We start from the raw sequence: 26,769 nt of genomic DNA, 5'->3' as shown, positions 1-26,769 counted from the left end.
GCCCAAGACACCATTCGAGTTCATGACAGTCGTTGCAATCGACAGTCACTTACCTTGAGGAAGAAAAATATGTCACGTAACTAAGGGGGTCTAAGCGGGCATTCCCACAGTCCTGACCTGGTCCACAAGGTTAGCAAACAGAAGGAAACAAGCATGTGAATCTGATTTCTGACCAGGGCATTCTAAGTTGATGTCAAAAAACGGAGCCGTGAGTGGCTGCAAACGCGCCAGGGAAGCCCCCCATCGGCTCTCAGACCGTGCCGCCTTCAGAAACGTTACAATCCAAGCTCGTTATTTTAAATCTGACTTGAAAGATAAAAACATAATCTTTGGACAACGACTATCTTAGCCTCTTTAGAAAGGCTTTTAGAAATTACAAAACAAGACGCCTGAGAGCCAGTGCATTAGCCCCGGGCCCTGGGTAGCTGGAGAGACCTGTCCTTGGAGGACGGGCTGGGCACGTCCTCTGGGATAAGCCACTGAGGTTTTCCTCCAATCGAGGCTGAGGCTGGCATCGAGACGTGCAACACAGAGGAAGTGACTGCGCAGCACACACGGCCACAAAGTCGTCTCTAGTGGACGAAGCCTGCAAACCTCCCCACATCTATCTGAAACAGCACAATGTTAAAGTTTTCAACTCGAAGTCATTTTGAAAGTGAAAAGCTACACAACTTCCAAGGTTCACTTATGTCTCGGAGCACGTTTTGTGAATTCTCCCCACTGATAGTGAGATGGGCCGGCCAGGCTTGGCGCCCAGGAGGGTGGCAGCGGTCAGGCTCCGCCCAGAGCTTTCAGACGCCACTCGAGCCTATGAAGGCTCGTGACACGGCTCGGAAAACGAAGAGAAAGCCTTTCCTTGACCAAAGCCGTTAGAAACGTCAGTGCAAATACACGTGCAAACTGGAAACACGTGTGCAGCTGGCAGGGCTCGAGTCCTGCTGACAGCGTGTGGCTGGTGACTGGTGACGAAGCTCCCACCCGCTGCCCGTGGCTGTGAGGGACAATGACCCGTTGGGGAGCTGCAGGCGGGCAGAGTGAGCACTGGACGCTCCCTGGGAGCAGGCTCCCCTCGTTCCCCAGAGAGGCCTCCTCTCCCCTCAACCTGGGGCCCCACAGGGGCTCTCGTGCTGACCCGATACCCGAGCTGCCGGCATCTGCCTCTGCCTCCACCTGGGCAGGGGACCCGCACTGCCCTGGAGCCGCCCCGCCCTCCATGGAGGACACCCCTCCCTCCGTGGAGGACGCCCCTCCCAGGGCCCCCACTCGGCAGCGGGCCAAGACGATGGCCGCCCCACCCCAGGCCTGGGCACTCCTGCCAGGGCAGCTGCCCCCAGCACACAGGCCCTGAACCCGGCGGCACCCACTGTGCCCACTCTGCCTGCACCAGCCACGAGGGGGGCTCGTCTTAGGGGCGCCTCGCTCCTCCTCCCGAAGATGACGCTATGGCTCAGGGCTCTGAGTCTGCCAGCGCGGCTCACAGACGTATCCCGGGTGTCCACAGCCTCACAGATGGCGGGGATCACGGCAGAAGGTGCTCAGGTGACCCAGTGCAAACCATCCCCCCAGCAGCTGTGGGCCCCTCATGGGCCGCGGACTCCAAGCCTCGGTGTTCTCATCCATCAGGCGGGAACAGACAGAACCGTGCCCGCCATCTGGCGGCCCACAGAGCAGGTGCTGGCCAGGGACGCTGGGGCCTGCCCTCGGGGTCGACACACTAGACCGACCTCCCCGCGGTCACTGGCTCTGGGGCCTGCCCTCGGGGTCGACACACTAGACCAACCTCCCCGCAGTCACTGGCTCTGGGGCCAGCCCTCGGGGTCGACACACTAGACCAACCTCCCCGCGGTCACTGGCTCTGGGGCCTGCCCTCGGGGTCGACACACTAGACCGACCTCCCCGCGGTCACTGGCTCTGGGGCCAGCCCTCGGGGTCGACACACTAGACCGACCTCCCCGCGGTCACTGGCTCTGGGGCCAGCCCTCGGGGTCGACACACTAGACCGACCTCCCCGCGGTCACTGGCTCTGGGGCCAGCCCTTGGGGTCGACACACTAGACTGACTTCCCTGCGGTCCCTGGCTCTGGAGCCTGCCCTCGGGGACCACACACTAGACAACTTCCCCGCGGTCACTGGCTCGGGGGTCTGCCCTCAGGGACCACACACAAGACCGACTTCCCTGCGGTCACTGGCTCTGGGGCCTGCCCTCGGGGTCGACACACTAGACTAACCATCCCCACGGTCACTGGTTGCTAACACACCACTCAGCTGCTCGGGAGAAACATTCCGGGAACATCTGGAATAAATGACGTGTTCGCGGCATAAACGAACGCAGAGCCTCAGGACGCGCCAGCGTGAAACCTGGCATCTGGAGTCCCACTTGAGGGAACTCACGACGCACAGATCAGCATGGGCCCTGCCCAGGGCACCCCACGCCACCATCCATGCCCCGGGCACTGACCTCCCATGAGATGCTTCCAAACCAAAGCTACACATGGACCAGGGACCCGGCCTGGCGCCTCACTCGACACCGTGCCGCCGTCTCTCCCGAGTCGGGGCGCCCCCCACCCAACTTGAGCATGACCTCGTCATCCAGCCTCAGCTGCAGTGGTCCCGCAGCCCCTACCCCTCTGGGGAGGGAGAGGACCCAGTCCTGAGCCGCGAAGACAGAGCCTCACCCTGAGACTAGACCGCAGTGTGGCAGCGGGAGGCAGACACCCCCTTGAGGCCCACGGCCACACCCTCCTGACTGTTTGGGCCCCCACTGCTCAAGAAAACCAACCTGGAAACTGAAGACCTGCCTGCAAGGCTCCCCGCTGACCATGGGAAGGTCACGGCTGCCACCCCTCCGGCCTGCCCCACATCTCCTCATCAGGGTTTCCAGGGGAAACCCCGTGAGCATCAAATGACAGCTAAGACGTTGAGAAACCACTGCCCTTTCAGGTGTGATGGACGATACTGCGTGATTTCCGTCCCAGGACCGTGTCGCCAAGCACGTTCCTGCAGTCCTTCACACGCGGCCGTCTCCGCGGTCTGCACCGACCACTGTTCACAGCCACCCCCAGCGCTGATGTCTGTCGCCTCACAGGGGGCACCCCCACCCGTGCCGCTGGCCAGCCACCTCCACCACACTGCTCCTCCCACACGTCCCTTCCAGCCGGCCCCACTCAGACCACTGTGCTGGCTTCCTCTAACGTGGGCCCAGCCCCAGAAGCAGCATGAGGGGCCCGCAGGGACACCCGCATAGCGGGAGAGCTCAGAGAAGCTGCTCTGTGGATAGTAAACCAACCTGGTGACCCGTTCTCCCCCAAGAAGGGAGACGCACGCCCTCACCCTGAGGGGCAGCAGGGGCAGCAGGGGTGGCTGGCAGGAGGGGCCGCCCTGCACCCTGAGAACCCCGAGGGCACAGGGGAGCACAGCCGAGGAGCCCAGAGAGACCCGGCTGCCAAAGGCCCCCGGGAGAAGGGCTGCTAGGAACCAAACCCACAGGCAGGGCCAGTGTGCTGATGGTAGGGAGGCCCTGGACTCTACCGTCCAAACGTGAGTCCCGCCCCCGAGCAGGGACACTCCAGAGCCTGCAGCTGGCACACGGCCCCCCAGGCAGAGGGCACCACGAGGGGCCCCGCCCCACCACACAGCCACCTTCTCCCAACAGAGAAAGCTTAGGGATCCAGGTCCTACCCGCTGCTCCTCAGGCAGCTGGACCCCAGGACACCACTGGACCAGAGCAGCCCACCCGCCCACAGGCACCACAGAGTCATGGCATCACCGCAGAATACGGCAGGGCCGCAGGCCAGCACACACCCGCAGAGGCCACGGCCCTGTTCAAAGGGTGAGCAGCAGGACGGCTTTCGACGTCCTTTCATGAACCGCTTTGTTGTTCTTATTTGGACAAAGTGGTAAAAATTCAGAAAGACCACACACAGCTGCTAAGAGCCGTGCAGGGAGGGAGCCTGACCCCACGGCCTGTGCTGCTGCCTGAAACGCCCAAGTCCCAAGTGAAGCGAGAAGGCCCGCCCGAAGGGCACCTGAAGGGCACCTCCAGGAGCCCAGGCTAAGCCCGGGGCTGTCCCCGGGGAGGGGCCCCCACGGCACGCGTCCCACCCACAGGGGCATGGGGCCACTGGAGGGCCCTGCTACCTTACACGCCCTGGGAGGGGGGCTGAGACAGTCCTCCCCCCGAGCAGCCTTGCCGGGTTACCGGGCACCTGCTGGGAGACTCTGCTCCACGTTCCCGCCCCAGCACACGGCCGTGCCTGCCGGCACACCGACCCTTCACCCTCCAACCGCCCTGCAAGGCTGTGGACAACCTGAACCGCGCTCGAGAACAAATCTCATTTCACCCCAACGTTTTTAAGTGGCCAAACGCGGCGCAGACAGGACAAGACCCCGGCCTCAGCCCGGAGCGTCTCCGAGCGCTTACCTTCCTCCGCGGCCTCCTGCCCCCGCGGAGCACCGTCCTCTTCCGAGCCTGCAGTACCTGACTCCACGGCTGGGGGCTGGCTGTGCTGCTGGCTCAGCTTGCTCCGCAGGACAGCAATCTCCTTCTTCAGCAGCTTGGCCCGCTTGCTCCGCGACCCGCTGGACTTCATGGCGCACGTGAGGTCCAGCATGTCCAGCAGCTCCCTCAGCTGCTCCTCCAGGACCATGTGGGCCCTGTTGGCCGGGTTCAGCAACCTGTCCACTGGAAGCAGAGACACAGCCATCAGCCGCCACATGGGCGCCGCCCACCTGAGACCCTCACCAGGGGCCCCAGGGCCCGCCTCGCATGGCGCCTGCTGGCTGGGTGCCACTGGCAGACACGGGGGCCGGGGCCGCGCCCAGGGACGCTGAGCTCTCCCACTGAGACCAGGTGCCCAGGCAAAGAAGGGCCGGAAAGAGGTCCAGACCAGCCAGGGGTGCCAGCTCGGGGCCAGTGCGTCTGAGCCCAAGTCACAGTCCCAGGTGGCTATGTGGCTTTTTTTAACTGGGCTGCAAAGTTCACAGGTAATCCTGTGTTTGGGGCATATTTATAAGAAAAATCCTTAACGAATTCTCAATTTCAGCCAAACACCAAAACGTATAAAGTGACTACCCTGAGTCAGTGAGAGGCGGCTAAGAAACTAAAGGAGTCTACAGAACCCCCTGCAGACAGACCTGGAACAAAAAGCATGGCAGCGCGGCCATCAGTCAAGGAGACGCCCTTGCTCCACCGGCAAACCTCTCCCTAAAGCGCCCACCTCATTACGAGAAGAGCAAGAAGCCAGTGCAGGGAATCGAATAACAGCGCGTCCTAACAGGACGCCACAGATGGGAAGGCTCACAGCAAGAAATCCTATCTCATCCGAAAGCCTTGTAGCATCTGGCCTGCCCTCGGGCAGAGGACACCATGGGGAGGGGCCTGGGGCCGCCCAAACGCAGAGGGGACACAAGTGCGCTTCTCACCCCAGTCCATCCTTCGTGAAAACCTGGGCGCGGAAATGGATGCAGAGACTCACAGTGACGCGCCCGGCTGTTTCCTGCACGGCCGGCGCCCCTTCCCGACCCCGAGCGCTCAGGTGGGGGAGGGGATAGGACCTGGGAGAGCCAGCGCACACAGGACGTCCCTCTGGAGGCCGCCTTGTGAGGTAGGCAGACCCCAGCAGGGAGGGCCTGCACCTGTTCCCTGCTCCCTCGCCAGGGGCTTCCTCTGCCACAGGACATCCTCACAGGCCCCAGGCCCACCTGAGCACACGGCCCGAGCGACACTGCTCCCTGGTCTGTATCAGGGCGACCTGCTGTCCCACTCGGGCCACGGCTCATGTGTCTCTCAAGTGGGCACCTGAAACGTGGATGCTCTCAGCAGAGATGTGCTGAGTGTAAAATACACGCCACACGGCAAACAGAGAAGGAGAAGCCAGTGAAAGCAACCCTCTGTGATTCCTGTGTCACTTACACATTAAAATCACCATACTCAGGCATACTAGGTTGAAGATACGACGTGAACACAAGTCCTCACGAGGCTCCTAGGAAACCTCAAGCCAGCGTGCAGCTCGCATCCCGCCTCCTGAGCCTGCACTCCAGCATCAGGGAAAGTGCCCCCCTACCCGCTCCTGGATGGCCGTGCTCACCCTCGTCCCAGGAGAAAGGCCGCCGGGGGGCCGGGGGCGGCCGCTCGGGCAGGTGCATCCCCGAGGCCTCGTCGAAGCCTACACTGTCCGCCTGGCGCCGGGCCTGCCTGAGCACCACGCCGCCCTGGTCGCGCAGCCGCACGGCGGCCCGGTAGAACACCGTGTCCTTGGCGTTGTACTTCATGCAGTTGTCCACGATGAGGTCAAAGTCCTCTTCCAGCTCCCTGAGTGTCCGGTACCCCTGTGCTTCTAGCCGCTTCCGCATTGTGGCAAAGTCCATGGGGCGTTTGATGTGATCCAGATAATCCGGGACCTGATTTCAGGGAACAAAGCAACTGTTTACAGACACGACCAGAGTCACACACTCCACATAACCAAGACACCCGTCATGTACACACACACACAGGCGCACTCCAGGCTCACGCAGCACCGCGGGGCAGCCCAGGTCCTCTGGCCAGACACGCACGCACTGGGAAGGGTCGTTCCACATCCCCTGGGCCACTGCAGACCCGAGGGAGGCCGGCACAGGAGGCCAGGACACCTACCTCCTTCAGGCTCACTGGCTGGGCGAATATGCGGGCCGGGTCCTTCTCCTGCAGCTGGTCCAGCACCGAGCGCAGCAGCACAGTGAGCGGGGTCAGCCGCAGCTCCAAGGCCATCTGCTCCACCTTCACCTGGGGGCCAGGACACCAGGGCTCAGCGCCCGAGGGGACACTCCCTCTGAGGAGCCACCTCCCACCTCGAGGGCGCAGCACCATCCAGGGGCCAAAGGAGGTCCACATTAAAGGCACAAGCGGTACCCTCCTCCTGCTCACACCTCCTGGGACCCGCTGGACAGCACCAAGATCCCACCCCAGCCAGTCTTCTTCACGGCAGAGATGGGTGTCACCCCTAAAGCCACCAGCACCCCTCACCAGAGAGGACCACTCAGAGGAAGCTGGGGCAAGGACTGCGGGCCCAGCGCAAGCTGCCCCTTCCCGGGGCGCCCCGCCCCCGCAGCCTCACCTGCTCCCGCTTGAGCTTCTCGCGCTTGCGCAGAAGCTCGATGAGCAGGCGCGCGCGCTCCAAGTCATGCCGCAGCCGCTGCCAGTACTTGAGCTTCTCTTTGGCAGCTTGAATCTCCTCGTCGTTCTCTCTCTGAGAAGAAGAATGGAGTCGACCTTGTCCCCGACACAGACACGCAAGGGGAGGGCTCCGCGGCTCAGCCCCTCGCCTCCTCCCGGGACAAGCTCGCCTGTAGCTGGTTCATCTCCAGGCCAGCGCTGCGGCGAGGGGTGGGGCCGGGCAGGGAGAGCGCGCAGCCAGGGCGCCCAGCGCTTCCGCCTGCACCCCACTGCCAGTGCCCGCATCCCCGGCCTCGCTCCCCTCCCTCCCTGAGCTCTGCCCAGGGCCTGGGGTCCTCAGAGCCTCCTGGAGGGGCTCAGGGCTGCCTGCCCCCAGCTCCCGGGGCCCACCCTCCCACCGCCGCACCTGCTGGCCGCTCAGCACACCTGAAGACTATCCCACCACAGCTCCTCCCACAACCCCCACTAAGCCTCCAGGCAGGAGTCTGGGGCCCTCCCGGTCAAGGCCACCCGGAAGCCGAGTCCGACCTCACGCATGAGGCTCCCCTTCCCTGCCGCCGCTGCCACCGTGGACCTGCTCCGGCTGCGGCGGCGCAGGCACCGCTTTCCAGAACGCTCCGCACAAGCCTCAGGCCCTCTTCTCTCCTCAGCCTCTTCTGCCCCTTGGGGCCCACCCCATCCGGAGTGAGCTGTATCAGCACAGCCATGTGGCTTCGTCCGCGGCCCCCAACCCCTATCGCAGTGCAAACCCTGAACCCTGGCAACAGGAAGCACTCTGCTCTGAGACGATCGACCCTAAGGCTGACGCTGCGTTCCAGGACCTCAGGGTCTGAAGGCGAAAAACCCGTGGCCGGAGTTGCAAGGCCCCTCTCGCTTTACTGGGGAAGGCAGCAGAGGGGCCCACCCAGGAGGCCGGGCGCAGGGACTGAGCCGGGCCTGAGCCTCCCCTCCACCGGCATCCTCCAGCTCTACTGGATTCCAATCACCGGCTTGTTTTTACGTTATTTGAAATTCTCAGGCATCAAACAGGAGTTAACAGTAACATCAGCTGTATAAACAAGGCCAGTAAATACATTAAACAATGGGCTCAGAAAACCAAATTCCCCGAGAGCATCTGAAATCATCTTGTTCGTCAGTTTGAAACAGACACTGAAAATATCAGCTCCAAGGACGTTTAGCCTGGTGCCCCACATGAGACAGAGGAAAGCATTAAGTCCCCAGAAACCCCTGATGCCCACCTGCTGTGCCCACCACTGGCTGCAAGACCACAGGCCCTGCCTCCGACACAGTGCCCCCGCCAAGCAGGAAGCTGCAGGGAGGACGTGACCGAGCCCCACGCCTCTTGTGTACAGAAGGGCCTGCCTTTCTGACTCCACATGAGCAGTCTTTAATTGATGCTGCTGCTGCTGCTGCTAAGTCGCTTCAGTCGTGTCCGACTCTGTGCGACCCCATAGACGTCTGGCAGCCCACCAGGCTCCCCTGTCCCTGGGATTCTCCAGGCAAGAACACTGGAGTGGGTTGCCATTTCCTTCTCCAGTGCATGAAAGTGAAAAGTGAAAGTGAAGTCGCTCAGTCGTGTCCGACTCTCAGTGACCCCATGGACTGCAGCCTACCAGGCTCCTCCATCCATGGGATTTTCCAGGCAAGAGTACTGGAGTGGGGTGCCATTGCCTTCTCCACTTTAATTGCTACGTGAAACCAATCCTGGAAGGTTGCATATACTGGGGGAGTACTACAGTCATTTCTGGTTTCAAACAGCTATCAAGAGAGCTCTGAGAAGACTGCAACCCAGCCGTCGTTCACCCGTGGAAGGAGGGGAACACACCCGGTGCCTAGAAGTGAGACGGACAGAACCCCCTCACCCCACAAGGTCAACACCAACTGGGTCAGACCAGCACCCCAGCTGCGGACAGAGCAGACCAGCTCTGCAGCGTGAGGACCCCGCACATCAGGCCGACTCCCAGGACACAAGCAAGGGTGGGAGACGCTGAGGGACAGCCATCTCGCCCTGCCGAACCACCAGCAGCAGTAGTGCGGACAGCAAGAGGCCCTGCCCCAGCTCAGCAGGACAACCAGCTGTCCGAAAGCCCCTGGAAAGCGAATGGGGGACGCCCTCCCACCACAGGACGCATCAGGGGGATCTGGCGGACGTGAGCACTCGAGGGCGGGTGGGACAGGAGCCGCACCCTCATGCCCAGCAGGCCCCCAGCCTGCTCTGCAGGATGGAACCACCACGGGAACCTACAGAGGCCAGGGTTCCATGGGCCCAGGAGAGACCACCGAGGGGCCAGACCACCAAGGAGGCAGGGGCCAGGAGCGCCCAGCAACCGCAGCGCCTCATCCCGTCCAGCCCAGCTCATCCCATCTGTCCGTCCGTCCCTGACTGGAAGGTCTGCCAGAGAGAGAAGGGCTGCACCTAGCCTCTCCCAGGGCCCAGCTCAGGGCAGATGCCCAGACACACAGACTAGTGAGTCAGGTTAAACTCTGATACCAAACATTTTTCAAGTTTCAAAAATCATCAAAATCACACCAAGCGTTCGACAGTCCATGTGGAACATGAACGGGTTGCCCCCAAAAGCCAACTTTCACTAGGATGGGTGGGAAGCCAGAGGTAGTGCAGCCCTCCCACCTAGCCCGCGATGGGGAGCTCCCGGCCATGCCAGGCTGGCGGGGGGCAGGCAGACCCCCAACCTGTGGCCCTGCCCACACAGGCTGCGCCACTGAGCTCACCACCACCGAGGCAGGACTGGCCCCTGGTCAAGCCCGGCTGCACCTCCCGTCTGAGTCTCTGTGGCTCCTTCCAACTCCTTCGGCCAAGAGGACCGGCCCTTCTGTTTCCTGTGCGTGGACTCTCCTGTCATTACGAATTCCCCATGCGTAGCAGGACATGAGAAGAACATGACTGCTCTCAAACCCACATGCTGACCCTGGGAATGCGTGCTCCCCTGAGGTGCAGGCAGGCCCCTCACGCACCCCAACCTCGGCCCAGGTCCCGCTCCCCACTCGATTCCCCACGCCAGCCCAGCCCCAGACCAGACTCCCAGCTCTGCACTCTCTGCACCTCCCACTGCTCCGCCGTCACCGGGCTGAGGACAAAGGCCCCCGTCCGGCCTCCCTGCTCCCATCTCGAGATGCCCTCTGCCTAACTCACCAGCCCCAAGGCCCAGCACCCTCTCCGAGCACCCAAAGGCCCTGTGGGCTCTGCCCTGCCCTCCTTCCTGGAGCTCCTGAGGCAGCACCAAGCCAAACAGCCACCCTCAGTCCCCAAGGTTCCAGCCCTGCAGCCCCAAGGACGCTCCCCCAGCCCACAGCCAGCCCTCACAGCCCACAGGCCCAGGTCCTGACACAGCCCTGACGGAGACAGAACCCCGTGTCCAGTGGGGAGAAGGAGAGCACACAGCCTCCCCAAGAAAGGCCCAGGAGGGGCAGAAGGCTCAGGACGAGCATCCCCGCCCCAGGGCGGGCAGCAGGACTCAGCCGTCAGCAGTCCTGCCGCTGCACGGAGCCGGCAGGAGGCGGGAGCCAAGCACCTGGCCCTGTCAGCCCCTCTGTACGCGTCCAGGGCGGCTCCAGCCTGGTGCGTGGGGCTCAGCCTCCCCAGCGGGCGGGGGGGGCGGTGTTGGTGAGCCTGCACATCTGTGCCCGTCTCGGGGGAGGGGACTCAGACGGCACTGCAGGCACCAGGACCGCCGGGCGGGGGGACCTGACCTGCCTGTCACACCCCGGGAGCGGCAGGTCCAGGGAGCGGCCCCGCGGCCGTGTGCCACCTCCTTCCCTGGAGATAGAGGAGGGTCACGGGCACGGCCCACCCCACAGTCGCCCAGAAACGTCACACTCCTCTGGATTTCAAAAAGCATTAGAGAGAGAGCAGAATCCAAGCTTCTCTTTTTAAACGAGCATTCATGTGTGTGCAATGCTGAATGACCTGCCATCAGCTCTGCAGGCCTAAGGAGGTGAAGGCCTAAGGAGGTGAAGAGGCAGAGCTCCGTCCAGGCCGGGCGGCACACAGCCTGGGACTCGCACAGGAACCACGGGAAGAAGGCACACAGAGCGGGGAAGCGGCGGCTCTGGGGACCACGCGAACGAACGGGCAGCCGCCGTCACCCGCCGTGGGACCAGCGACGCGAGCCTCCAGCCAGGCAGCCCTGCCCGACTGGAACTCGGCAGGGGGCTCCCCACACCAGGGAAGTCCCCGCCAGCCCAGGGGCACCGTGACCCCTGCACCCCCTCGGGCGTCGTGGCTCACGGAGCCTTCCGGACAACGTGCTGGGCGGCCCTGCTGCACGCGGGCAGTGGGAAGAGCAGAGTCCGCTCAGCCCTGAGGCCCGCCCTCAGCTCCAGCAGCGGCCAAGCCCCATTTATCTGTGACAGCTCATGAAGTCGGTGTCTCCCTTCCTAAACCCGCCTTTCAGAAAAGGACTCTGAACGTCAGCCGGCCTGTGAACCTGCGTCAGCTACTGAGAGGAAGGCGCGCGTCCCGCCCCGGCTGCCCCTCCTGCGCACTGGTCCCTGCCAGAGGCCCCGGCACACCCACCCCCTGCTCAGCTGGCAGAGGCTCCCCCGCGTGCCCCCAGTGGGCGGGGCCAGGAAAGGCCAGCACACCGCGGGGCCGAGGGGCACCTCGGACGGAGGCTCCGCCTGCCGCCCCGGCCGAATGCCGCCTCCCGGCCCCGGCGGGCCACGTACCTGCTGCGAGCTCCTGTGGGACTGCAGGCTGGACTGGAGTCTGCGCAGCAGCGGGGCTCCGTTCCTGGACAGCCTCTTGAGGAGCCAGTAGCTGTGGGCGCGCTCGACAAACTGCTTCTTCCGCTGAATGGCCACCTGATTTGCAATCCTATTTAATCTAGAACATGGAAAAACTCGGGGTTTAGCTATGAAGCAGGACGTGGACACGTTATCACGGAAACTAGAAACAACAGCGTTACAGTTAACAAACCGTGTGCGGCCCCCGCCTGTCCCCGCCCCCCACCACCACCACCTGCCTCCTGGCTCCGTCTGTCTGCGGGCCGCGACCTGCCACTGCCACTCAGCTCACGCGTCCAGGGACCCCGGGTGTCCCCCCCTCCGAGCCCTCAGCTCACGCATCCAGGGACCCCGGGGTGTCCCCGCCTCCGAGCCCTCAGCTCATGCGTCCAGGGACCCCGGGTGTCCCCACCTCCGAGCCCTCAGCTCAGGCATCCAAGGACCCCCAGTGTCCCTCCCTCCAAGCCCTCAGCTCAGGCATCCAAGGACCCCGGGTATCCCCCCCTCCAAGCCCTCAGCTCACGCGTCCAGGGACCCCGGGTGTCCCCCATTCTGAGCCCTCAGCTCACGCGTCCAAGGACCCTGGGTGTCCCTTCCTCCGAGCCCTCAGCTCATGCGTCCAGGGACCCCGGGTGTCCCCACCTCCAAGCCCTCAGCTCATGCGTCCAAGGACCCCGAGTGTCCCTCCTTCCGAGCCCTCGGCTCAGGCGTCCAAGGACCCCGGGTGTCCCCCACTCCGAGCCCTCAGCTCATGTGTCCAGGGACCCCAGGTGTCCCCCATTCTGAGCCCTCAGCTCACGCGTCCAAGGACCCTGGGTGTCCCCCTCTCCGAGCCCTCAGCTCATGTGTCCAGGGACCCCGGGTGTCCCCCCTCCAAGCCCTCAGCTCACGCGTCCAGGGACCCCGGGTATCCCCCACCCTAAGCCACGCATGCTCACGCACCAACCTCCCCCAGGTGGGAGCGGCCCTGCAGGATGGCTCCTCTCAGGGGGCCCCAGTCCCCGCAAGACAAAAAGCAATGGGACAGCTGGAGGCAGAAGCTGCTGGGGGTGGGGTCAGCTCCTCATCACAAAAGTAAGCACAAGCGTCTCCAGGCCTCGTGGCAAGACCATCGTTTCAGAGACTGTAAAACTCGAAGGATTTTAAGAACACTCAAGGGCACACCAAGGGCTTCACACCCTCCAGGCTGGGTTCTGGCCCCTGCCTCTGCCCCTCCTGGGAACTGCGCCTCCTGAAGACAACAAATGCAGGCTGAGGACCAAACTCCAATGGGACCAGGAGGCTTCCTTCCGGTACACAGGACATCAACATTTCAGGGCGGAGATAAAGGAATTTTAAAAGGACATCTTCTGAGGAGTGTGATTCCTAATTCATATGTAACTGTGCTGACACCCTCGGCTCCGCTGAGTCCAGACCCACAACGCTCCTCGGCTCCGCTGAGTCCAGACCCACAACGCTCCTCGTCATTAAGGCAGTGGCTGCAGCTCAAGCCTCGGGGCCGAAGGCCACGTGCCGCTCAGGATGGCCCTGCCCGGGGCCTCTTCTGGCGGCCGAGGAATCCAGCGAGGGGCAGCTCCACCCAGGCACAGCGGCCCGGGCAGAGAGCGAGCCCCAGCCCAGCGCGTCCACAGGCCCGCCCAGTTACACGGTGCCGGCTCCAGCGGCAGCCAGAGCGTCCCCACAGCCCCTCCACGGCTCCAGCAGGAGGCGCTGGGGACCCCGGGCCCCCCCTCTGCAGAGGGGCTGTGTCTGTCCTGGGCACCTAGCAGGTGCCCTTCTGCTGAGACCTGTCCTCACCCTGTGACTGCCACCTGACTCAGGACCAGCAAAGAGCAGGCAGCTTCACACACGGAGCGCACGCAGACGTGTGCTCTCTCACATGCTCGGCTCCCGCAACGGTGAAGGGTGGCACCAGTAAAAGGTGGACTCGGCGTGCGACACCGACTGAGGCCGCCAGGGAGGAACATGAGGCAGGGCACAAGAGTGTGGGAAAACCTCGGCAAAACCAGAACCGTGCTAGCTGAAAAGACTAGCAAAGAAGCAAACGGGAGCAGAAAGCAACTAACAGTGAGCCTTGTGCCTTTAAAACAGCACTGTTCACAACAGCCAAGACACGGAGACAACCTCAATGCCCGTCAACAGGAATGGCAGAGAAGATGGGGTGTGTGACAAACAGCCACAAAAAAAGAAGGAAATAATGACACAGTAGCAACAGGGATGGGGTGTGTGTGTGTGTGAGAGAGAGAGAGAGGGAGAGAGAGGGGGAATATCACTCGGCCATTAAAAGAAGGAAATAATGACACAGTGGAGACTCCCAGGACAGCGGCGCCTGGGGGGCTGCCGTCTCTGGGGTCGCAAAGAATCGGACGCGACTGAAGCGACTCAGCAGCAGCGCACAGATGGACCTGGAGACGGTCACGCCGAGTGAGCCAAATCAAAGACAAACACTGTGTCGCTTATGCGTGCAATCCAAATGGCACAGATCAGCTTACGTACAAAACAGAGACCCACAGGCTTGGCTTAGAGACCAGACTTACAGTGACCAGGGGACAGGGTTGGGGAGAGATGAATCAGGAGTTTGGGATTAATATATACACAGAACTGTACGTAAAACACATAAACAACAAGTGGCTACTACGCAGCATAGGAAATTATAGTCCATGTCCCGTAATAAACCATAATGGAAAAGAATATGGAAAACACAACCGTGTAACTGTGTCACTCTGCAACACACCAGAAATTTGCCACTGTTCAGTCACTAACTCTCTGCAACCCCATGGACTTGCTGCAGCAAGCCAGGATTCCCTGTCCTTCACTGTCTCCCGGCATTTGCTCAAACTCACGTCCACTGAGTCAGTGATGCCATCCAACCATCTCGTCCTCTGTCACCCCCTTCTCCTCCTCCCCTCAATCTTTCCCAGCATCAGGGTCTTTTCCAATGAGTCAGCTCTTCGCATCAGGTGGCCAAAGTATTGGAGCTTCAGCATGAGTCCTTCCAATGAAGCAGAAACTAACACTTTCTAAATCAATCAACCATACTTCAATTAAAAAAAAAAAAGTATCATGAAAACTGAGATGCCAAACAAACCTGTAGAAAAATGTAACTGGCCAAATCTGAATTATGAAAAAACAGAAGAAAACTGAAATACATTCCTTTAACAATTACTCTAGAAACTGAATGAACCGTTTAAAAGTTTTCTTACCACCCCCAAAAGAAATAAAAGGAACCCATTTTTCAGAGGAGGTTCACTATCAGAAAAGAAACTCAGGCCAACCCAGCCCCGCACTGACTGCATGAAGGCGAGGACACGCGTCCAGTCCTCCGGGTGGGCGTCCCGACCAGACGCCACACGCACAGACACACCCCAGGGCCTGGGGTCCACGGCCACGAGCAGGAGGCCAGTGGTCTAGAGATCGAAGTCCCAGAAGCACCACTCACACAGCGGAGACCAGACTGCGACCCCCCGACAAAAGACAAGGAAAGGGGCCCTCGCACCCTGCGACTTGCTCCTGGCGCACTGGGAGGTGCCCCTCGAGAGCAGCCCCCCAGGACCCCCGCCAGGGCTACGCTCACCACACAAGTGGGCACACCAACCATGAAGGAAGACGGTCACAAGACACGCGTGAGTGACAGGAAGGCCAGAAGTGGAGGCACCAGCGAGGAGGACAAAAAGGGACACGCAGGTCACCCCCAAACCAACCTGAAATCCCAAGAGCCTGACGGATGACCGGGGGCACACAGGAGGCAGGCAGGCACGGCGCACAGGCTGGCCGCACAGACGCCCCCGGGGCTGGGTGGGTGTGAGTCTCGGGGAGGAGGTGTTTCATGGACGAAGCGGGCAAAGCAGGCAAACGGCTGCACGGACGCCGGTGCGTGAGCACGAGGGACGACAAGCCTGCGACGCCTCGCCTCGGAGCCATCCTGACCCGGGAGGCCAGCAGTCCAGGCCCCAGAGGTCCCGTCAGTGCCAAGGCCGCGGGGCAGGGGGCAGGAGCGGAGGGATAGCTGCAAAGCTTTCAGAAGAAAACCTCGAGGCCCTCAGAAAATGAACGGTTAAGTAAGATGTGACATATACAAGCCATAAGATAGATCAAAAATACACATTAAAGGCAGGCGGTGATCCCTGTGGCGGGGCTGCCCGCTCTCGCCCGTCAAACCCACTCGGGCTAGCAAAAAAGAAGACAGGAAAACCCGAAGGAGGGAAAGTCCGCCCAAACCGTCACCTCACACACGACGTCCAGAGAACCTAAGGGAGGCTGCAACGCACACCACCAACGTCAAGCCCTGGATCTCACCAGCACCCAGACACGCCGAGAGAGCACTGTTTCTAAGACTGAGGTTTCCATGGACGTTTTTATGGAGAAAACCGTGAACTTTCAACAGACGCTGGAAAGGTCGTAGTGAGCAAAAGGTGAGCCACGCCCGGGTCAGGCTGAAGGCAGGCATGGAGCCGGGCTTCCGAGACGCACATCTCGGGGATGGGGGGCCCTCAGAGCGGTCTCCAGGTCAGGGGTGCAGGGCCAGACCAGTGATGGCCCTGCCCGCCAGCGGGAAGGACAGATGTGTGGGCTGAGGACCACAGGGTCACACACCGCGTCCTCAGACCAGACAGACACACGCTGTCCAGACACACCCACTCCAGGGCCGCAGGCACGGCGAGGCTCTGAAGCGTGCTGTTAGCTGCGCTGCCAAGGCCCCGGGGGACGTCTAGGACTGGGGTGTGCTTCCAAGTGACCCAAAGGAAGGAGCGGGCGAGGGGGCCAGCCCAGTGCTCCCGAAGCTGGGGTATGGGGGTGGCGCTTCCAGCCTCACAAACATCCAGCCTTGACAAGGGCTTTTAAAGACGTAAAGAGCAGGGACGCCGAGGGGCAGACGTGCGCTGAGCACCAGCAAACTGCCTGCCAACCACAGGCCAAACCAGGGAGAGACCCGGGACCGCGGGGCACGGAGACCAACCCTGCTGACAAGGCCCAGGCCTGCGCCAGGGGCCTGCGGTCAGAGGGCAGCACTCAAGGCCTGCCCATGCCCGCAGCGGGAGAGCAGCCCACCCCGGCAGGAAGAACGGAAAGGCAGGCCTGAGAGGGACCCAGCCCCATCCACTCCAAGCGGCTGCTGCGACCGCGGCCGGGCTGGTGGGCCTGGAGGCGCCTCAGGAACAAGCGTCAGTCACCGTTTTTTGCTACATCTGATAAATCCCTGTCAGTGTCTCTTTTTTAACTTTCTCTATTAAAGTCATGAAAAACAGGGAGAAAACAGCATTAAAAACCATCCCCTGGGACTTCCCGGCAGTCCACTGGCTGAGACTCCACACGCGGGGGCCGAGGTCAGGGACCCCTCAGGCCGCAATCACGAGCCCAAATGCCGCAACTGCAGAGCCCGCGCAGCCAGATTCGTTACTTGGTTTTTTAAACACACCATCCCTCCTCACACACACAGACGCGGAAGCAGGGCCCAGGCCGCCCCGCCGGCATCTCAGGGAGCAGGGCCACCTTCCCTTCCCAGCCACAACAGGCCCTGCGCTTTCAGAACAGCTCAGTCGGAGATCAGGGGACGCGAGAGAAGCCCCCCACCAGACCCAAAAAGCCCAGAGTCAGCCTCTGGAGGGGCGCAGCTCTGGGCCTTGCTGGTTCCTGGGGCGCCCCCTGCCCGACGGCACAGATCACGGCCGGGACCCCAGGAGCCTGTGCGCGCCTCCCAGCAGGACCCCCAGCCCCCAGCCAGGCAGCTGCCTGCGCCGGGCGCCGCCCCTCACAGCCCAAGCAGGCGCGTGACAGCCAGCTGGTCAGAGCCCCCTTTCCTGAGAAACCCCACCAGCGGTGACGCCCCCAGACGCCCACCTCAGCACCCAGGCCCGCTAGGCAGACCCTCCGAAAACCGCACCTCCCTCCATGGCGCTGAGAGGAGAAGAGAACCCCATGGGGTGGGTATGCCCTTCAGCCCTCACAGGGAGGCACAGGCAATCTAAGGGTGACCCCGATCCCGGGGAGGCCAAGTGGGACTCCCGGCCGCAGGCAAGAAGGCGCCCCGGGAGGCCAGCCCCCGCCTGGGTGGTGCCCAGGGGCACATGGTCTGCCCCCGGGACAGCACACTGGTGAGCCATCAGTGAGAGGGGCCTCTGGCTGAGGGGGTGAGGGGAGACGTCTCTCCTCCTACTTCTGCAAGCTTTTATAAATCTGAAGTTATCTCAGAGAAAAACTCGAAACTAATACAGGACGAGACGCGGCGGGATGCCGAGGCCGGTCTCCACGTACGCCGGGCCCGCCCCACGGTCCACTCCAGGCAGCGACCCCAAGCGCAGCACGGAGGAAAACGCCCACGTGTGCCTGCCCCCCTCTGCAAAGCAGACACGGGGGCCGTGAGCAGGGACTGCCAGACCCCAGTCCTCGGCAGACGCCCTAGGGGCCAGGCCCCCTCTGCGCCTCCAGGATGCCCGGCCCACCAGAGGTCCACACACCTGAGGCACACGGGACGCGCCCCACTGAACCCCGCTCGGCGCTTGCTTCAGCCCCAGAAACACGGGGGCCTGCGGGAGGTGCTCAGAGACGCCCAAGACATGGCACAGCCACCATGATGCGCCAGGCACCCCACACTGGGCTTCACTGACTCACAGTGCCCACGGGCTGGCCTGTGCCCAGACCCCACCCCACCCCCCGAAGGCCCTTGGGGGCAGAGCCTGGAGCTGGCCGCCAGCCCCCATACCCCACCCCAAATTCAAGTACCGGGAAACCAGCGAAGTCACGGGAGGGTCAGCACAGACACGTGGCACCCACGTGGCGCGGTCCCCCAGCCGTGCACTCGCCCAGCAGGGCAGCCGGCTCCCCGCACCATGGCCACCGTTCAACCCACATTCCCGACCTGGGCTCTGTCAACAGCCCCTCCCCAAGGACCCAGTGGGGGGCTGCCTGGCGACACTCACACGCATGGGGCACCCAGAGCTGTGCTCCTGCGGGGGCCACGAGGCTCCCCCGTTTACCCAGGCCACAGCCCATCAGAACTTCAGAAATCGTAGTAAAACTAGCTGCTAGAAAAGAATGAAGGCAAGACTAAGGCCCACACTCCTCGCTACTACATTCAACGAGCATTAAGTGCGTGAGCCGAGCCCCCACCGTCCAGCCGGCCCCCCTGGGGTTTCAGCCACGTCCTCGGAGGGATGAGACGCCGAGCCCCCACCCTGGCAAGGGCCCTGTCAGGGGTCGTAAGGCAGCGTCCACAGTGAGCAGCAGTGCGTACACCACCTGGGGGCCACGTGGGCCTGCCACGGCCCCTCCCCACGCCCAGAGCAGCAGCCACGGCGCCCACAGCGGCCTGCGGCTCTGCAGGAGCCTCACAGCCAGTGACCCCAGAGACCCAGAAGCTCCAATCCCACACACGCCTTCTCCGAGCCTGCGCCCTGCCGTGACTGCCTCTGCCGCCCTCTGCCCTCGCGCACAAGGCAGAGGAAGCGGATGAGGAGACAGAGGCTCCAAGGAGAACAGCGGCCCCGAGGACAAGGGCCGCTTCACCAGAAGGGCGGCACCAGCTCAGGAGGGAGAGAGGAGGGCGAGCAACAGCTCTCTCTCCTTCCGACCTGACCTCACGGGTCTTCCCCAACTTCAAACGTGTCGCCTCTCCATCAGGGAGAAAGTCACTCTAACTGAAGAGCAGGAGAGGGAGGGGACAGGCGGGCAGACAGGCACAGCTCCCGCGCTCGCTGTAGGCTAGGCCCTCACGGCAACAGGAGCGGGAGGCCACGAGGGCCACCCAGGGCAGCGCTCGGCGTTCCCGAAAGAGCCAATGCCATGCCTGGCCGCGCACGGAGCAGCCACAGGGCTGAGCCTGCACAGCCAGCCAGGCTGACCGCAGGCCTGGGGCCCTCGGACAGGAGGGAGCACATGCTCAGGGCACCCACACCTCTGTTCTGGGGTCTGTTACTAGACAAAAAAAGCGACCTTTGTAGTGTAAACATGCTGCAAGATGAGAAAAACTAAACCATCTGCCTCTTGTTGAGAACAGATGACGGTCTCAAAATTAGTGTGTCTGAACTATCTTTTTCATTTGCAAACAACTTTTTAAACCACGCAAACTACAGAAGCACTCACAGTCCCTGCCACCACCCCCAGCCTTCTCACAGCCAACCCTCCCCTCAGCCAAGTGAGGGGCCCCTCCTCTTCTGAGACCTCAGAGTCCCTCGTGCAGCCAGTGCCTGAGCCAGCTCTGAACACCGTCCTGGCAGCAGCTCTGTCCTGCGGCTGTGGAGAGCGCGGGGTTACACCCTCACTGACCCCCTCTGGGGCCTGGATCCTAAGGCCGCACCGCGGACCACAGCTTCAGGAAGAGAGCAGTGGTCGTGAGCTTAGGCGTCCCAGCCGCCCCAACACCCTACACGCTGGTCTGACGTCAGGGTCTCCGGAGACGCTGGGCAACAGCGACGGCGAGGCCCACGGCCACACACACTCGCCCAGGTGCATCGCTGACCTCCGCCCTGAGCCGGGGGGGGGCAGCGCAAGGGCCTGTCGCTCCTCCACTCGGCCCCCATCAGGCAGCACCTCCGACCCCAGGAACCCGCGCTTCCCCGCCACGTGCCTGCCCCTCGGGCGGACAGACAGACAGGCAGGCAGTGGGCACCACGTGGGACTGGACAGAGGGCAGCACCTAGCTCCTGGCTTCTCAATTTATAAAGTCACAACTTTTATTTACTTTGATTTTAGTAAACCTGAAAACTTTGGGGTCTTAAACAGAACTTCTTGATACAAATCCTATACTTTCCAACCCTCGGGAAGAAACGCAAGTGAAGTCAAAGTGAATTCGCTCAGTCCTGTCTTTCTGCAACCCCATGGATTCCTGAATACCAGGCTCCTCCGTCCATGGGATTTTCCAGGCAAGGATACTGAAGTGGGTTGCCATTTCCTTCTCCAAATGCAAGTGAAACTGTCTTAAAAGTCAGACCGACTTACTCGCAAAGAGACGCTTGGTTTTACCAGAAGTCTTCTCCAGATAAGAAGAATGAGAAGTGCTTTCTATTCACTGTCTGAATTTACTGTTATCTACCTACTTTTCTCCTCTTGGACGCTCCTGACAAACACCCAGGAAGTGCCTGTTCCTCTAGCACAAGGCAGGACTTCCGAGGCCACGCCTACCACACCGGCCACCCTGCCGCAGCCCCCTGAACCGCTCTCCCTGCCTTTCTGCCGCTCAACACTAGAGCCTGTGTTTAAGTCTTTCCCAAACCACACGGTGCTCACACGTCTGCTAAGAAATTCCCCAAGCCACTTACCTGGTGTTCCCAACAAGACCATTTTTAAATCCAATGAAATAAAAACAGGAAGTCAGTAGCAAGAGAGATAAGCAGAAGGCGGAGAGTTTAGAGACGGGGTGGCCGGCGGGATCCTGACCCCCCACCGGGACCACTCTAGAAAGAGAACCCCACGCTGACCAGGCAACGCTCATCTGAGAGAAAAGGTTGGGAAACCAGACAGCCCGTGCCCCGACAGGAATGAAGCCAGGATCTCCCGCCAGGGTCCCCGTCAGCCCCACTCTCATCTCCACCGTGTCTGCCTCACCCGGCCACACTGCCTAAGTTCAGCAAGTTAAACATCCCACAAGGGGACTCCCTGGTGGTCCAGCGGGTGGGAGTCCGCCTCCCAGTGCAAGGAACACGGGGTCAGTTGCTGGCTGGGGACCTGGGCCCCCACATGCTGCAGGGCAACGGAGCCTGCACGCTCGGGGCCACACGCCACAGAGGATCCCGTGCACCGCAGTTAAGACCCGACGCAGCCGGATAAATAAATGCGTGCGTTTTTTCAGTCCCAAGATCCCCAAATGCTGCTGCGAGCACGGTGAGGAAGGCAGAGAGGGCAGCGAATCCTGGGCACCCGAGGCGGGGCTGCGGCTGGGCGGGCTCGGCCCAGGGCTTCGAGGAGACCAGACGCACACACACCCCCGCCTCAGACCCGAGTCTCTGACAACAGCCACGCTCCCGCCAAGTGCAGCGGGAACAAGGCCCCGTCAGAGGGGCCGTCAGGGCCGGGCAGACGGCACGTGGCGGGCCCGCACAGACCCTGCGCCCCCTCGCAGCGCTCACCTCTGCGGGGGGATGTAGGGCGCGCACACAGGCGGCAGGGCCGTGCAGGGCTCCCGGGCCGTCTTCTTGGCCTTCTTGGCTTTCTTCCTGACCTTGGAGGTGGACCTGACCGCTTTGACCGAACTCTCCTTCCGACAGACGCCGTTTTTCATCTCCACGTCCCCGTAAATGTTCAGAGGCCTGCGGGTGCAGCCGGGGGGCGTGTGGACGTCACAGTAAGCGGTCTTCCTGACGGAGAAGGTGGCGGCGCCGCCGGCCAGCTCGCGCACGGGCTCCATCTTCATGTAGAGGCCGGCGCGCTGGGCGCACGTCACGTGGAAGGCGGTGTAGCAGTTGGCCTTGTGGCACTGGATGCAGGCGCCCACGCCCTTCTGCTTGCAGAGGTAGCAGGTCAGCTTCCATCGCGCGGGCGGGATGTTCCGCACGCCGTCGATGGGCTCGATGAACACGGTGTTGGCGAAGCCCACCTCGGGGATCCACAGGGCGCACACCACGTGGCCCCAGCGGTCGTCGTCCGTCTTCTTGAAGGCGCCACCCTTGTTGGGGCAGAGCACGCAGTCGGCCGGCCGGGCCCGGGACTGCAGGCAGTGGCGGCAGAGCCACTGGCCCTCGGGGATGTAGGGCACGCCGTAGCACTCCTGGTGCACGGCCAGGTTGCACATGTCACAGAAGAGGATCGCGTTGCTGTTCTGGCACTCGCCGTCCATGCACACGCAGCACACCGCGTCCTCGTCGATCAGGCACTGCTGCTCCCCCTGCTTCTGCTTCTCGCAGTGTGAGGCCTTCTCGAAGCGGTCCATGAGGAACTCGAACACGCTCTGCGACACGGCCGACACGCAGTCGCCCCTGCGCTTCTCGTTGACGATCTCCAGCCAGGCGTAGTCCTCCTCGTCCATGTCGTACTCCACCTCGTTGTCCAGCTCCTCGGCAGACTTCTCCACGAACTTGTAGTACACGGGGGGCCGCCGCGGCGCCGACGGGGGGCTGTACTCCACCACCCGCACCTTGGGCTCGGGGAGGGCGCTGGCGGAGGCCGGTGCGCCGTGGGCGCTGGGCGGGGCGTCGCCTTTCTTCTTGACCCGGTTGTTCTTGTGCCGCTTAGTTCTCAAGCACACGGGCGGCCGCTCGCTGTTCTCCTTGTTGCTGTTGCACTCGCTCATCTCCTGGGCCGTGAGGTCATCTTCCAGGATGATCTCCAGGGGGTCGAAGATGCTGATCCTGTGCAGGCGCCCCTCGATCTCGATCTCCACCATCCTCTGGGCTTGCGCGTAGGTCAGGGTCTCTCGTGTGGGGGAGTGCTTGGTGCTGCCAGGGGAGGAAGGGTGCCTCGCTGCAGCGCGATGACCTCGGCCTTTCCTCCTCATTTGGCACTGACTCCCTGAAACAGACAGACAACACGTGAGCGCCACGCAGAAGACAGGAGAGGCGAAAACCACCAAGCACACATGGGTAGAACTAACCACCTGGCACTAAATCCAAGCAGACGTCCCAGCTAACCCACCCTGAGGCTTCCAAAATCACGCATCTGGGACTCACGGAGGTATGACAACAACCACCTACAGCCACTGCTCCCCGCCAAGGACTCCCAGGACCAGAGGAGAAGGCAGGCAGTCAGGAGGGCCCCCAGAGGCACACACGGGGACGAGTCCTTCCAGAATGCTGACGCCCACTGCTCACTGGTCACCCTGGATCCACACCCCTCAGGAGTTGGGGTCACAGTCCCAAGCCCAAGACAGTACGTGCACAGAGCTGCACTCCTGCAGGTTCTGGCCACTGTCTGACCCCCACTGCTACCCAGGAGAGAGCCCTCAGCCCGTCACTGTCTCCACGAACACACCCTCCACAACCGTGTTGAGGCAAAGGCCACCGGCCGCGCCGGGACCCAAGAGGGCAGCCCCATACTGGCCTGGGCAGGCTTCTCAGAAGTGGCGACTGCACGCCAGCCACCTGCCTGCCCCTCGGGGGCCTTCTCGGCTGCTGGCTTGACCACAGTGCTGGGCCATCATCCCGTCACAGTGAGGGCAACCCGGAGACCCCCTCGCCACCCACAGAGTGCTCCTCCCCTCTACCGGGTGCAGCACAGGCTCAGGCGACTTAAGCCTTGGCCACGGAGACTTTCAAGCACTTGCTCTTGTCAGACATCTGCCATCGGCCACCAGCAAGTTCTACTTCCAGTCTCCCTTTCCTGACGATCCCTGACTCTGGTCCACCACCCGCCAAGCAGGGTGACACCTTAGGAACTGATGACAATGCCCTCTCCCCACTCCAAACCACCACACGCCATTGACAGGAATCAGAGTGATGCTGACGAGACTGGCCGACACACATGCCAGGTGGAGCCCGAGGCCCCCCGCTGGACAAGGCCCCCCGCTGGACAAGGCCCCCCGCTGGACAAAGCCCTGGGGAGTCGGCCAGGAAAAGCCGCCATGCGGCGGCCTGCACTGTCACACCTGAGAGGAAATCGCAGCAGACCCGAAATGCATTCCTTGAGACAGGTCCTTCTGACTGTGGTTTTCCTTCTCTTTTGTCAAACAGAAACGTTTATGTGAAATCTGACAAGAACGCCCTACAAAGGGGAGCCTGAGAGCCACCACGGGCAAACCAACCCTAACCCACCTGCATCTCCACGTCCCAGGGGCCCACAGCCCTGGATTCCTGGGGTGCAGTCAGCCAAGCTGCGCCCCAGCTGCCCTGGCCCTGCCAGCCCTTCTTGGGAAGAGGGCAAGTCCCCCTGCTGTCAGCACCACAGCCTGCGGAGGGCCCCCAGTGCAGCCTCAGGGGTCCTCTGGGGTGGGGCAGAAGCCACAGTTGGTTACTCAGCAGACGAAAGGCAAACGTGTAATTTTCTCCTCCAGAGCACAGTACCAACAGCACTAACCATAACCGGCTCTTCAAAACCCACACGCTCCTGAAGTGACTGAGGCTTTGTTATCTGGCCACTTGCTATAAGAAGGACAGCAGTTACTGCTCATGGCAGCTCTGCAATTTGAAAGCTCGATGGTGACAGGGACAGAAGGCGCTGGTCACTCTGCAGACCACCTCACCAGCCCACCATTCCCCTACACCCCAGGCTCCAAACCTCCAACCTCCGTCCACCTGGAGCTTCCGTGCAGGACAAAGGTTCCCACGTGGAGACTATCGGCAGCCCCTCCAGACCCTTCTGATAAATGCCCCTTGAAAAGCCGTGTGGCCACAAGAGAGGAACGCGGCACCCAGGGCCGGTTCACCTTCCAACACCGCCTTTCCCGCCTGGCCCTAGGAAAGCCACGAACACCCTCGCGCAGGGGCGGCACGCAGCGCCGCCCCCGCGACCCTTCTCCGCCGGTGGGCGGCTCCTCCAGCGGGGCCCGCCTGCAGCGCGTGCCCCGTAAATTACAACCAGGTCACTTCTTCCTGGGGGCCCGGAGGCCGCCCGCAGCGGGCGCGGGAGGGGGCGGCCGCCCGGGTCCGCGCGGCCCTGGAACAGGAAGTTTCCCGTCCGGGCTCAACAAGCCCAGCGCGTCCGTTACATAACGCGACCCTCGGGCAAACGCTCGGCCGGGGAAGCCGAGCCCCCGGGCCGCCCCCACCTCGCCGGGCGGCCGGGCAGGAGGCGCGGCGGGCAGGGCGGCCCCGGCGCCTCCACAGCCCGGCCTCCCTCCCCGTCCAGCCTCCCGCCCGCCGGCCTCGCCTCCCTCCCTGTCGAGCTCCCAAGCCGCCCGGGCTCTCTCCCCGGCCCAGCCTCCCACCCAGGCCTCGCAGCCTCCCGATCGGACCTCCGGGCCTCCCCGTCGGCCGGCCTCCCTCCCTGCCGGCCGCTCAGCCTCTCAACCCGGCCCGCCCTCACTCCCTGGCCTTGCAGCCTCCCGACCGGACCCAGGGCCTCCCCGCCTCGCCAGACCGACCTCCCCGCCGGCCCCCCGGCCTCTCAACCCGGCCGGCCTCCCTCGCCGTCCAGCCTCCCGCCCGCCGGCCTCGCCTCCCTCCCTGTCGAGTTCCCAAGCCGCCCGGCCTCCCTCCCCGGTCCCCCGGCCTCCCGACCCGGCCTCCCTCCCGGGCCTCCGGGCCGCCCTCCCTCCCCGCCTCGCCAGGCCGGCCTCCCGCCCGCCGGCCCCGGCCTCCCCGCCGCTGCCCCCACATCGCGGCCTCCCCCGGCCCCGCCGCCCGCGGACAATGCGTCGCCGCGGCGGCCCCAAACATGGCGGCGGCCCCAGCACCGAGAGGCCGGCGGCGGCGGCGGCCCGCGGGCGAGGCGGCGGCCCCGGCCCCGGCCCCGGCCCCGGCCCGCCCGGCGCACTCACCTTCGGGGCCGCGGCCGCGGGAGCCGGGCGGCGGGCGCGGGGCCGGCGCGGCCGAGGCGGCGCTAATGGCGCCCGCGGCTCCTCCGCCAACGGCCGCGCAGGCCCGGCCCGCCGCCGCTCTGGGCGCGGGCTCCTGGCGGCGGCGGCCCGGCCCGGCTCGGCGCGGCGGCCGCGGGCTCGCGGGCGGCGGCTCGCGCGGCGGCGGGGCCGAGCGGAGGCCCGGCGCGGGAGCCCGGCCGGCGGGCGGCGGGCGGCGGCAGCGGCGGGGCGGCGGGGCGCTGGCGCGGGGCTGCTCGGACGCCAGGGCCGGCTTGCTCGCCCGCTCGCTCCCCAGCGAAGCAAACAATGCGGCGAGCGCTCCGCCCGGCGCGCTGCGTGCGAGACGCGCCCCGCCCGCCGCCGCCATGACGCGCGGCCGCCGCCGGGGGAGGGGACGGAGGGCAGGGCCGCGCGCCGACGCTCCGGCGGGGGCACCGGAGGGGCGCGGGGTTCAGGAGAGGGGGCGCTGGGTGGGCGACGGGGCTCCAGACACGGGC

General features: G+C 63.4%; 1 protein-coding gene across 6 annotated transcripts in view; it reads right to left on the bottom strand.

The window, feature by feature from the left end:
• BRD1 (bromodomain containing 1) overlaps positions 1-26,559 on the bottom strand; it is a 35,547-nt gene extending 8,988 nt beyond the window's left edge. For 2 of the 6 annotated variants that reach the window (XM_070371424.1, XM_070371425.1), the window contains exons 1-7: positions 26,234-26,559; positions 21,954-23,331; positions 11,836-11,992; positions 7,091-7,222; positions 6,631-6,759; positions 6,086-6,398; positions 4,420-4,680 (exon numbers count right to left, since the gene is read on the bottom strand). In XM_070371424.1, the coding sequence (XP_070227525.1) occupies positions 4,420-4,680; positions 6,086-6,398; positions 6,631-6,759; positions 7,091-7,222; positions 11,836-11,992; positions 21,954-23,317 (2,356 nt within the window). In that variant the 5' untranslated portion in view covers positions 23,318-23,331; positions 26,234-26,559. The remainder of the gene's footprint in view (positions 1-4,419; positions 4,681-6,085; positions 6,399-6,630; positions 6,760-7,090; positions 7,223-11,835; positions 11,993-21,953; positions 23,332-26,233) is intronic. The other 4 variants (XM_070371422.1, XM_070371423.1, XR_011464300.1 and 1 more) reach the window with 3 other exon arrangements.
• Between the last annotated feature and the right edge of the window lie 210 nt (positions 26,560-26,769).

This window comes from Bos mutus, chromosome 5 (assembly GCF_027580195.1).
Source record: "Bos mutus isolate GX-2022 chromosome 5, NWIPB_WYAK_1.1, whole genome shotgun sequence".
In the NCBI taxonomy this organism is placed as follows: domain Eukaryota; kingdom Metazoa; phylum Chordata; class Mammalia; order Artiodactyla; family Bovidae; genus Bos; species Bos mutus.
Note: the sequence above shows the minus strand (reverse complement) of the source record. Positions and strands in the feature narration are given on the sequence as shown.